Source organism: Caretta caretta, chromosome 6 (genome assembly GCF_965140235.1).
Source record: "Caretta caretta isolate rCarCar2 chromosome 6, rCarCar1.hap1, whole genome shotgun sequence".
NCBI lineage: Eukaryota > Metazoa > Chordata > Testudines > Cheloniidae > Caretta > Caretta caretta.
In genome coordinates, this window is record NC_134211.1 from 112,613,676 (window position 1) to 112,626,542 (window position 12,867).

The 12,867-nt window shown below is 38.9% G+C and overlaps 1 protein-coding gene across 3 annotated transcripts in view; it reads left to right on the top strand.

Annotated features, from left to right (window-relative positions):
- Positions 1-12,388, top strand: part of TDRD9 (tudor domain containing 9) — a 164,265-nt gene extending 151,877 nt beyond the window's left edge. For 2 of the 3 annotated variants that reach the window (XM_075129909.1, XM_048855410.2), the window contains exons 33-36: positions 1,982-2,120; positions 2,773-2,891; positions 9,832-9,904; positions 11,828-12,388. In XM_075129909.1, coding sequence (XP_074986010.1) covers positions 1,982-2,120; positions 2,773-2,891; positions 9,832-9,904; positions 11,828-11,929 — 433 coding nt within the window. In that variant the 3' untranslated portion in view covers positions 11,930-12,388. The remainder of the gene's footprint in view (positions 1-1,981; positions 2,121-2,772; positions 2,892-9,831; positions 9,905-11,827) is intronic. The other variant, XM_075129910.1, reaches the window with a different exon arrangement.
- The last annotated feature ends 479 nt before the right edge of the window (positions 12,389-12,867 follow it).

A 12,867-nucleotide genomic window follows, 5' to 3' on the forward strand; every position in this document is an offset into this window, starting at 1 on the left:
AAAATATAATTTCACTACATAAATCCATGGTATACCCACACGGCGTGCCGTTCTGCTTGTCCCATCTCAAAAAAAGATCTATTAGAATTGGAAAAAGTGCAGAGGAGGGCAACGAAAATGATTAGGAATATGGAACAGCTTCCAAATGAGGAGAGATTAAAAAGACTGAGACTGTTCAGTTTAGAAAGAAAGATGATGAGGGGGTTGGGATATGATAGAGGTCGAAAAATCATGAATGGTATGAAGAAAGTGAATGGGGAAATGTTATTTACCCCTTCACATAACAAAAGAACTAGGAGTCATCTGATGAAGTTAGTAGACAGCATGTTTAAAACAAACATGAGGAAATACTTCTTCACACAATGCCCAGTCAACCTGTGGAACTCATTGCCATGGGATAATGGGCAGGCAAAGCATATAACTGGGTTTTAAAAAAAGAATTAGATAAATTCATGGAGTTTAGAGCTCAATGCCTATTAGCCAAAGTGGTCAGGGATGCAAACCCATGCTCTGAGTGTCCCTAAGTTTCCAGCTGGCCAAAGCTGGGACTGGACTTTCAGCTACCTGAAAGGGGGTTCCAAAGAGGATGGCTCTAGACTGTTCTCAGTGGTAGCAGATGACAGAACAAGGAGTAATGGCCTTAAGTTGCAGTGGGGGAGATTTAGGTTGGATGTTAGGAAAAACTTTTTCACTAGGAGGGTGGTGAAACACTGGAATGCGTTACCTAGGGAGGTGGTGGAATCTCCTTCCTTTGAGGTTTTTAAGGTCAGGCTTGACAAATCCCTGGCTGGGATGATTTAGTTGGTGTTGGTCCTGCTTTGAGCAGGGGGTTGGACTAGATGACCTCCTGAGGTCCCTTCCAACCCTGATATTCTATGATTCTATGGACGATGGGAATGGACCGTTTGAAATTGCCTTGTTCTGTTCATTCCCTTCTGAAGGATGTGGCAGTGGTCACTGTCAGAAGATAGAACACTGGGCTAGATGGACCATTGGTGTGATCCAATATAGCTGTGCTTACATTCTTGTGTTCTTAAATAGCACAAGATCAGATCCTAGGCTGACAAAGCGTTTGTGCTGAATAGCACTTTCAGAGCCTATCAGTGTCTTGCTGCTCTCCTGGTCAAACCCATCTTGGAAGAAGCTAGAGAAAGTTGGAAGCCTTTAAAGATAAAAAATTAATGAATTAGAAATTGGAGGAAATAAAAAATCATTTGATTCTATATATAGATTTGAGCTGAAATGTATAATGAAAACCTAATAACCACAGGTTGCACGGCATGGGTTATAAGCCTTAAGCCACAAACTGGGGTCAGTGCAGGTCACTATTTCAACACAAGGGATGCTGGGATTCCCTAAACTAAGTTCTGGTCTGTATATGTTCAATACTCTTTAAGTATTGAGCAGCTGCTAGTCACAGCTTTGCCATTTTTAAACTAGTTATGCAGGGAAAATGTGAACACTATTTTGTTGTGATACTGCATCAGCATGTCAATACATTGTCCCAGCATCACGATGTAATGTCATGACAGGGTGTTGCATGAGCCATAAAAATTGTTCTGGGATCCTTACAAATCCCACAAGCTAGGCTGTACCAGAAACTTGGGTTTTCTTTGGCAATACAAATGTTTGTTCCTATGAGGGTGTGATTGCCGCTTGTGTAGACACACCTGAGCTAGCTTTAATCTAGTTAGCTCAGGGTTTGAAGCGATGAAGCCCAGCGTTCCAGCCATGCTTGTACAGCCAGTATTCTGCAGCAGTTTCACTGCTCTGTTACCCAAGTTATCTAGATTAAACTAACTTGTGTACGTCTTCTTGAGTAGCAATCAAAACCAGCAATTGCAGTATAGATATAATCTGAGCATCTATCTTCATATTAATGTGGGATGTAAATTAGATTCTTGGTGTTCCAGATGAAGTTGCTTTGTTTTCTTCAATTTCATGTTTCCAAAATTCCAGTTCAAGTTTTCATTTTGTTTAGGGTTGATAAAAGTGGAAGGAGTTTTACTGGTGTTCTTTGTGGTTTGGGGTGGAATCAGAGTCTTGGAACCCCACTGCTTCCAGAACATGACATGGAACTGGCATTTGATGTGCAGTTCGGCGTGGATGACATAGTAGAGGTAAAACATGCATATGGATTATTTTCGTTGTAGTAGTGCATGTCTGAAATCTAGCAGATGTCAGAAATTGTTAGCTCTTGCAATTGTATTACTTGAAGTCTAGCAACCTTTGGCAGAATTTTAAAGTTGTCTAATTTTTTTAGTGAAATTGCCTGTTTATAACCTTGAACTGATCTTGTGTGTCAGAAACTAAGTTTAAAAACCCTGAGGTGGTTTCATTAAACTTTACTGAACAAAGTCAAATATTGAATACAGTACATTATTATCTTTGTAGACAGTTGTATATTATTAAGCCAGTAACGAAGCAAATACAATTCTGTGCTTATCAACTCCTATGCAAGATGGGTTTTTTGTTTTTCTGTGTGATATTTAAACCTTTTAATTATATTTTTGGTATAAAATAATGCCATTTAATCATAAAATCCATTTAGTCATAAAATATTAGACATTCTTATATAAAATTATATACGTAGCTTTTCTCAGATGTCTTTGCTAATGTTGATATAAAAATGAACTTTCAGTGTTAACTAAACCATTCTAGACAGACAGACATAGGCATGCACACACACACACACACACATCCCTAATCTGAATTTAAACTGGAAATGTTCTTTGGGCTGCTCATTATCATTTATCATTGAAATATTCACAGATAAACATCCTAAGAACGGCCATTAACAAACTGGTTTGTGATGGCCCAAATGGCCCAAGGTATTTTGGGCAAGAGAGAATTGCACAGCTGCAAGAGAATGCTCGTGAGAAACTTTTAGGGTAAGACTACTTTTCTTGGTGAGAATTTTGTTTTCTTAGTTTATAGCAAAGCAGAATCCACATTTGTTTTCACGCTTTTGTCTGGTACTAGCCATCTTGATTTACTTTGCTTGTTTCTAAAGCAGTAAATTCACTAGTTTGAGCTTTTGCTTTCAAAATATTAATTATTTTCAGCATTTTAATATAGGCTTTAAACTTACTGTTTCCATTATTTATAATTTTACTGGTACTGTAACACTGGGTCAACAGGAAAGCCTAACAGTTAATAGAATCATAAAAACTAAAGAGCAAAACCTGTTCCTCAGGATATAGTTCCCTGTTCTAGAGACTGACTGACAGGAACTCACATGGCTTCAGAACCTAGAGAGTTTCTTCCTCTCCCCCTGTGATGGAATCTCTTGGAGACTTTTGCTTCCAGATGACATTTGAGGTGTACACACTGCTGTCTCTCCCTCATCAAATCTGTGCCAAGAGGAGGTGTTAGCAGAGATAATTGCTAGAATTCTCCTTCCTTACCCTACCTTGTTGCATCTGTCCCAAGAGAAAGTAATATAGTTACTGAGGCCACCTGCCTCTTTCCAGCAATCCTTCCTTGATTCTTATGACCAAATCAAAGGAACTGATACCAATATAGTGCAGAGTACTTGGGGTATCTAGCATCAGTACAACTTGCAGTTTATCTGTCTCCTAAAGCTTTCTACGGAGCCAGCCCCAGTATGAAGAGTCACTATGGCAATTCTCTAAAGTATGTAGCTGCTAAGTGTCCTTGAAGCTTTGAGCAAGCCTGTCTGTTTCTGTGAATGTAGGGTAGGCATCTTTGTGCTATATCTAAACCTTTAATAAACCTTTTAATCTCTGTATACACCTGTGTGATGAAACTGATCCAAATGCAATTGTTTGCAACGGCCATCCAGCAACCCTCTTTTGCAGTCATGCACTAACTATTACACAAGGTTTCCAATGGTACCTTCATACCTAGGAAAGATGCTAGGCTGTTTGCCAGAAGGAAATACCTTCCCGAAGCAACTGTGCATTGAGGTGGGGGCAATTTCATGATGCAGCTTCATGTCAAGATGGAGGAGAAGCTTTAAGTGGAGTTCCCCAGTGCAAAATGCAATAGGGAAACAGTTGTTGCTGTCGCATAGAATATAGAGAGAATTGATATGGGCAGTTTCTGTGACTCCCTTCTTTGATGTACTTGCTCAATTCAAATATATGATTTGCCACTGGTTACTGTCTCAACTTCTTTCATGTATGTGAGCACTAACTTGTCCACCCCAACTTTAAATCCACTCCACACATCTTGAGTGAAGTAGATTAGTAAATAACGGAAGTCAGGTTTTAGAATCATAGAAGATTAGGGTTGGAAGAGACCTCAGGAGATCATCTAGTCCAACCCCCTGCTCAAGGCAGGACCAATACCAACTAAATCATCCCAGCCAGGGCTTTGTCAAGCCGGGCCTTAAAAACCTCTAAGGATGGAGATTCCACCACCTCCCTCGGTAACCCGTTCCAGTGCTTTGCCACCCTCCTAGTGAAATAGTGTTTCCTTTATCCAACCTAGACCTCCCCCATTGCAACTTGAAACCGTTGCTCCTTGTTCTGTCATCTGCCACCACAGAACAGCCAAGCTCCATCCTCTTTGGAACCCCGCTTCAGGTAGTTGAAGGCTGCTATCAAATCCACCCTCACTCTTCTCTTCTGCAGACTAAACAAGCCCAGTTCCCTTCAGCCTCTCCTCGTAAGTCATGTGCCCTAGCCCCCTAATCATTTTTGTTGCCCTCCGCTGGACACTCTCCAATTTGTCCACATCCTTTCTGTAGTGCAGGGCCCAAAACTGGACACAATACTCCAGATGTGGCCTCACCAGTGTCGAATAGAGGGGAATAATTACTTCCTCGATCTGCTGGTAATGCTCCTACTAATGCAGCCCAATACACCATTAGCCTCCTTGGCAACAAGGGCACACTGTTGACTCATATCCAGCTTCTCATCCACTGTAATCCCTAGATCCTTTTCTGCAGAACTGCTACTTAACCAGTCGGTCCCCAGCCTGTAGCAGTGCATGGGATTCTTCCATCCTAAGTGCAGGACTCTCCACTTGACCTTGTTGGACCTCATCAGATTTCTTTTGGCCCCAATCTTCCAATTTGTCTAGGTCACTCTGTACCCTATCCCTACCCTCAAGCATATCTACCTCTTCCCCCAGCTTATTGTCATCTGTGAACTCGCTGAGGGTGCAATCCATCCCATCATCCAGATCATTAATAAAGATGTTGAACAAAACCGACCCCTGGGGCACTCCGCTTGATACTGGCTGCCAACTAGACATCGAGCTGGTGATCACTACCCGTTGAGCCTGACAATCTAGCCAGCTTTCTATCCACCTTGTAGTCCATTCATCCAATCCATACCTTTTTAACTTGATGGCAAGAATATTGTGGGAGACCGTATCAAAAGCTTTACTAAAGTCAAGATATATCACATCCACTGCTTTCCCCGTATCCACAGGCTCTGGAGGGCCATGTAGCAAGAATTCTTTAGGGCATCAGCACTTTTCAGAGACTGAAAAGAGGCTGGAGTAGCCAACTGTAAGGATTTGTGCAACGGACCTGTCAGTCAATTGATTGGGACACAGAGTTCAGTGTTTATACTGGAAGTGTGTTTGTCTTAGGCAGCATCCAGCACCTGTCACTGTCTTCTGGTGAAGCTAAGCAGCCACTGTTGTCTGTGACATGGCAGCCCTTAGTGTCCTGTCCCACAGTGCTTTTGTGTCTCAAGCCAAACAGCTAAGATACAGCTTCATAATTGTTGCACTTCTGAGGCATATTGTACAGGTGCACCTCCTGGCAGGCGCGCCAGGCAGAGACTTTACAGGGCAACCTCCTATTTTGAGACCTGCAGAACAGTTGGCAAAATTCCAGAGGCTAGAAAGAAGTGTTCTTGGAAGAATTTGACACACGTGCCAATGTAAGAGTAAACTTGAGTGACTTGAGTTATGCAGCAAATTGCTGCTTTGGGGTTACATAGCTAAGAAATGTACCTTCTTGAGTTTATACCATATTAGCTAGGACTCAAGCAAACAAAGACATAATCTGTGCTTTTAATGCAGTTATACCTACACATCTGGTATATCTTCAGAAGCACAGAGCATGGTGTTTTTAATCATACTGGCAAAAGTCATGAAAATTACTGGCTTAATCACAAAATCTACTTGCCTCCACTTACCGTAGTAAAAGGCAGGTGGAAGGAAACAACAATTTACTGACCTGTCAAAATTTTTCCCCATGGGAATGAGTAAGAACCATTTTGTAAGGCTCCTGTATTTACAGACAAAACCAAGTAAAATCTCATTTTGGTGCTAAATTTACTCTGCCTTGACCAATATAAAGAATAAATAGAATATAATTGAGTCTTTACCAATCTCTTTCCTCTTTAAAATGTGATTTCAATCTGACTGAAAATGGCACCTTCTTCCTCAACAGATTTTCTCCCAGTATTCAGAGTCCTATCTAATAATTTTAATAATTGTAATAATTGTATTACTTTCAGAAATGCAGAGTACCTCACAATGAAACCAAAAGCTGCTCTAAAAATCAGTCTAAGTTGCTATTGGATTTTACTCCTGTTAATACTGCAAAGCTGAATACAGCTAAGAGAAATGAAACTGGATTCTGTTCATTCTCATTCATCAGAATAATGATTTATGAAGTTATAACTGCAAGACTAATCATTTGAAAACAGTCCAGTTATATAGATGTAGAGGGCAGAACTTGGCCTGCAGAGGGATGAATCCAGCTGGACTGTTGGGTTTACAAGGCTAGCATTTACAAAAACATTGTCTTTTTAAACGGAGCATATTTGATACGGACTTTGAGACTAGAACACTTTAACCCACAATCCCTTTTTAGAATAGAATCATAGAATATCTAGGTTGGAAGGGACCTCAGGAGGTCACCTAGTCCAACACCCTGCTCAAAGCACGACTAATCCCAATTTTTGCCCCCGATCCCTAAATGGCCCCCTCAAGGATTGAACTCACAACCCTGGGTTTGGCAGGCCAATGCTCAAACTGCTGAGCTATCCGTCCCAGGTCTTGCATTTAAATTTATTGCTTATCCCCACAGCTCTTCTTTGTTAGCTCTAAACCTCTACAAACTTGTGTCTGCCTCCATTCACATAGCTGTCACTTTTCCATTCGCTGTCTTCCTTCATTCTGTCTCTTTCCCTTATTTCCACCCTCTTCGTGCCTGCTTTTGCCTACCCCAAAACCTTTGAAATGCCAGTCTGTGATTTTTCCCAGTATTTACAAAACTTAAAAAAAAAAATTAATAGGACAAGTCATGATATTCAGTAGTACTGATTAATACATGCCTGAGGTTCATTAGTTAGTGATTCATTTAAAATATTCTTATACCATGTAAAGAAAAATCTGTCCAAATAAAAATAACTTCGTTAAAAGGACCAGAATCTAAAATATTACCCTACAAGACAAAAATGCTGAAGTTCTTTGATAAAAATTAATAGTCTTGTCCCATACTTCCTTCATCTCTGTAGAAAATTGTTCTGATGATAAATCTCTTGCCATACAAGAAATAGTGTTAAGATCCAAAAGCTTAGTTATCCTGGTCTTAAGATTTGTGGATCATAGTTAGGGCCCTACCAAATTCATGGCCATGAAAAACGCATCACAGGCAATGAAATCTGGTCTTTTGTGTGCTTTTACCCTATGTTTTCCAGATTTCGTGGGGGGAGATTAGAGTTTCTCAAATTGGGGGTCCTGCCCAAAAGGGAGTTGCGGGGGGGAGGGTCTTAAGGTTATTTTAGGGGGTTGCAGTATTGCCACCCTTACTTCTGCACTGCCTTCAGAGCTCGGCAGCTGGAGAGCAGCGACTGTTGGCCGGGCACCCAACTCTGAAGGCAGCACCCTACCAGCAGCAGCGCAGACGTAAGGGTGGCAATACCATACCATGTCATACTTACTTCTGTGCTGCTGCCTTCAGAGCTGGGTGGCCGGTCAAGACCCCTACAGTGACAACACTGTGAAAGTTTTTAGATTAAAATAGCTGAAATCATGAAATTATTGATTTTTAAAACCCTGAGTCTGTGAAATTGACCAAAATGGACCGTGAATTTTGTAGGGCTCTAAACACAGTATCCAGAAACAGAATTTTAGAAGTAAATTTACATCTTACTTCCCTCTCACCCCCCAAGTATCAGAAGCTGAGCATACTCTGATTTTGAAGGAAGAGACCATCTGCTAGAATACTGTTGCATTGTTTATCTTATTTTTCTCCCTATATAAAATCTTTCTCCTCCTGTGTTTCAGTTGTTTTCTGATATTTTTTTGTTTAATGCACTGAAAAAAATGCCTTGCTGAAAAGACACTACATGCATAAAACTATTCAGGCTAAGTCTTTCATAGTTTCCCCTTTACAGTTTTTTTAAATTAACTGTATTTACAAGATGTCACCACTACTTAACAGTAAAATGTGTATTTGAAAAACACATCTAGACAGAATTAATTAAAATGTATCATTGTTGTACTTCACACAGCTTGAGGAAATAACTGGGGCATATAGACAATCTATAATAATTGAGTTGTTACGGAAAACAAAATGATCTAAAAATAGCCAGACTAGATCCAAATGAATAAGCTTACATAAATGTATGGAATCAATGACATTTGCAAATTGTAGCACTTTGTCAAATAGACAACTTATACCAAATATTTTTTCTCTCAGAATACAGTTTTAAAACAGTTTCGCTAGGGCATGACTTTATTGGTGACTTCTCACACTGGAGAGATATAGTATGAGATAAATGAGCAAATTAGGCTAACATGAAAATGTTAGGTTTCAGAGTGGTAGCCGTGTTAATCTGTATCAGCAAAAAGAATGAGGAGTCCTTGTAGCACCTTAGAGACTAACAAATGTATTTGAGCATAAGCTTTTGTGGGCTAAAACCCACTTCATTGGATGCATGCAGTGGAAAATACTGTAGGTGATAGATAGATAGATAGATAGATAGATAGATAGATAGATATACACACACAGACACAGAGAGAACATGAAAAAATGGATGTTGCCATACACACTAGAACGAGAGTTATATTAAGAGAGAGATCAATTTAGGTGAGCTGTTATCAGTAGGAGAAAAAACCTTCACCTTAATTGATCACTCTCATTATAGTGTATATGGCAACACCCATGGTGTGTTTTTCATGTGTGTTTTTCATGGTATGTGTGTGTGTATCTATACCTTCCTACTGTATCTTCCACTGCATGCATCCGATGAAGTGGGTTTTAGCCCACGAAAGCTTATGCTCAGATAAATTCGTTAGTCTCTAAGGTGCCACAAGGACTCCTCATTCTTTTTACTGATACAGACTAACAAATTTATCTGAGCATACGCTTTCGTGGGCTAAAACCCACTTCATCGGATACATGCAGTGGAAAATACAGTAGGAAGATATAGATACGCGTGCGCACACACACACACACACACCCCCCATGAAAAAATGGGTGTTGTCATACACACTATAATGAGAGCGATCAATTAAGGCAAAGGTTTTTTTTTCTCCTGCTGATTACAGCTCACCTTAATTGATCTCTCTCTTAATATAACTCTCGTTATAGTGTGTATGGCAACACGCATTTTTTCATGTTCTCTGTGTGTGTGTATGTTTGTATATCTAGCTATCTATCTCCTGTATTTTCCATTGCATGCATCCAATGAAGTGGGTTTTAGCCCACGAAAGCTTATGCTCAAATACATTTGTTAGTGTCTAAGGTGCCACAAGTACTCCTCATTGTTTTTGATGAAAATGTTAACATTTCATCCAGCACAGTAATGTAATAAATTTTCAAATATTTCATTAGGTGTTTAAGAAACCCAATGGTATATAGTTAACTTTAAAGATATTTTTATGAAATTTCAGTTTAATCTGCAAATCAAAACCTCGACAAGTAATTGCTTCCAAGTGGTATGGGAAACCATATGATTGGAATCAGGTAAGGTTACAATTTTCTAAAAAACTAAGCAAATGGGAATGCGTTATTACAATATTCCTTCATATCTGGAGACTCACATTAGGTTCGGATCTGATGGTCACAATTAAGATGGTTTTTGTCTGTGTATTCCTTTGATGTGTGTTAACCTTATGAGCAGAGATGATCTGGATAACAGTACAAATATTGTTGGTTTGGATTTGATGTGCATGGATAGATCCATACATTCCATCTGGCTCTTGTAATGATTCCTGTTTAATTTTTTGACCCCCAATATTCATTATTTCCAAACAAAACTCTTCAGAAATTTGCCGTGAAGGATGGTTTCTGGCAGGGAGTTGTCATTTATTGATTGCTGCTCAGTAGGATAAAAATTTTATTACTGTCTGAATATTTTTCCCCTTTAGATATTAACCTTTTGGTATTTCCCATCAAATAGCATAAAATTAACAAAAGGAAAGGAAAGTTGGTGACTGGTGTATTTATGTTACTTGTTTTGGAATTGTTAGCTCACCACAGTATATGCTGGATTTTATTGCTGGCCATTGTTGTATAACAGGATTTCCTTTTTATACTTTCAGGAAACCTGCTGGTTTTAGGGTCACATATGGAGGTAGTGGTCTGGAGATTTCAAAGGGTTTCCTGCAGCTCAGAAGTAGGGTTTTTGCTTGGAGTAAGCCCTAGTCTGCCCTGCTAGTCTGTTAGAAATCGTTCCTGACTTCCTCAGTGGGTCTACCCATGCAACCAGATTCCCACCACATTTGGTTCATGGCCAGCTTAGTGGTCAGTGAACCAGCAGGAACAAGGCAGGCCAGTGGGTATCATGTGTCTTTGGGGTGGAGGGAGCTGGGTGCTTTTCTGAGATGGGTAAGTGAGGGGTTTAGGTCTCTTCTTGAAAGGAAAGTCTGAGAAGATGGGATGAGCACAGAGGGCAAATATGCTCATCCTCTTCACAGTTCACTGTGAGGAGTGTTTATTTTCTTTTAATTTTGCTGTAAGGTTGTCCTATACTGATGTTATAGGAGTGTAAATGGACAGAAAATATCTGTCCTCTGCAGCTCTAGTACAGAGTATGCATATTGCTACCTTTTATACCTTGCAAAAGCAGAAGTAGTGCTTGCTACTCATTTTTCAAATTTCAGTAGCTGTCCTCAGTGTCAAAATATGCTATTATGCCATCTCTCTCTCTCAGGGAAAACTCCACTTAATATTTTTTTAGATGCTCTTAAACCTCACAGTGCTGAGTTACCTTTAACAGACATACATTCTCCTTTCCCTTCTAAACTGTCTAAGGAGCTGAAAAAAACCTATGGCTGATCCTTATTTCATGGTGTATATGGGATATAAGCAGTGCTAAAGCAGTGCTCTATACTGATTCCTCTCACAGTATGCACATGTACATGAGTGTTCATTTTGACCTGATAATTCAAAGAACAGCAACTCACAGATTTTTATTTTTTTTTACTGCAGTACGAAGAATAGCATGCCATAATTATATAGGGCAATGAACATGCTAGTATAACCTTTTGTTCATCTACATTGTTTTTAATTTTTCTTAAAAGCAATTTGTTGTGTAAGCCATATAGCAACATGTCAAGGTGTATTTGAATTCTGAGGGTCCAGGTCATCTTATTTTATATAATTACAAAATGCTTATATTATTAGTTATCCACTTGATAAGTAAAGCCTGTGGATCTGAAATGGAGAATTCTGACACAGGCATCCCATGATTTGAGTTTGGGTTTTTATGGTAATATTTATCTAATTTTTCAGCATGCCATACACAATTTGAGAAGTTCCTATGATTTGGAACAATCAAAAAGTTATTTGAAAACAAGATAATGGGGGGGAAAATCTTGTGTTTGCAGAGTAAGAACGTATGAACTTACATCTTTCTACCATTGTAATTTTGCTTCTTTTCATCAGGTGGATTCAAAACTGATCATCGACCAGTCTGAAAGGGAGAATGAAAGAGGAAAGAACACTTTTCTTTACCAGCTACATAAGCTGGTTGTGTTAAATACTTAAATATTTCTATAAATCCTTAAAAGAAAGAGAGGTTAAAGCCAGTTTTTAGTTTAATTTTACTGCTGTTTTCTGTATGATCCTTAAAGGTTGGCTCCACATCCCTCTGATCCTAAAGACGAAGGTAGTATTCAGTTTGGAGTGTCCTAGTGGGTGTATTAATAAGATTAAAAAAATACGTTATGGCCTTTTCTCCCAAAGATTAAGAATGAAGGTACACACATACAGAAAATACCTTTCATAGAACAGATTTGTTTAGAGCAAGAGACTCCTTTTCTTTTAATAATGTTTCTGAGACAACTTTTCAAAAAGCACCCAATAAACCAAAGGGGAGAAAATAGATACAGTCTGAGTTGTTTAGCTCTTTCACTGAAGTAACAGTGAAAGATGAATACGATTTTTTGTCTTTGAGATAAAATATATTGAGTTGCATGTTGAATTTTATGTTTTGTTTGTTTGTTACTGGTGTTTGAATAATAAATCTTTAAATCTTTAAAGCAAATTTGCTAATTTGTATAATTAAAAAGTTAATTGACACTGATATTTTAGATATGTACTGGTGACTTCAAGGCATATTTGTGTACAGATTTAGCTATAGTATATAATTAAAGCTCTCATGCTGGATATAATCACTTGCACAGTACACTTTTGACACAAAACATAAGTCATAAGTACATATTTTTTCATAGGTGGAGGGAAAATCTTTTTGAACCTCTGATTCACTGTTCCTCCACTCTTTTTTCCTGTCCCCTAAAACACAAGGTCTTTACCGCTCAAAATATGAGGCTGCTAGCTTCAGAATAAAACACACAATTGGAAATAAGGTATGGTGTCTTTCCCCTTCCTCTTCACAAACCTGGTTAATAAAAATTGAATTTAATGACTGTTGGTGTGCCACTAGATTCATAATATACCACAGGTATTTTTAAAGTAGTTTAATT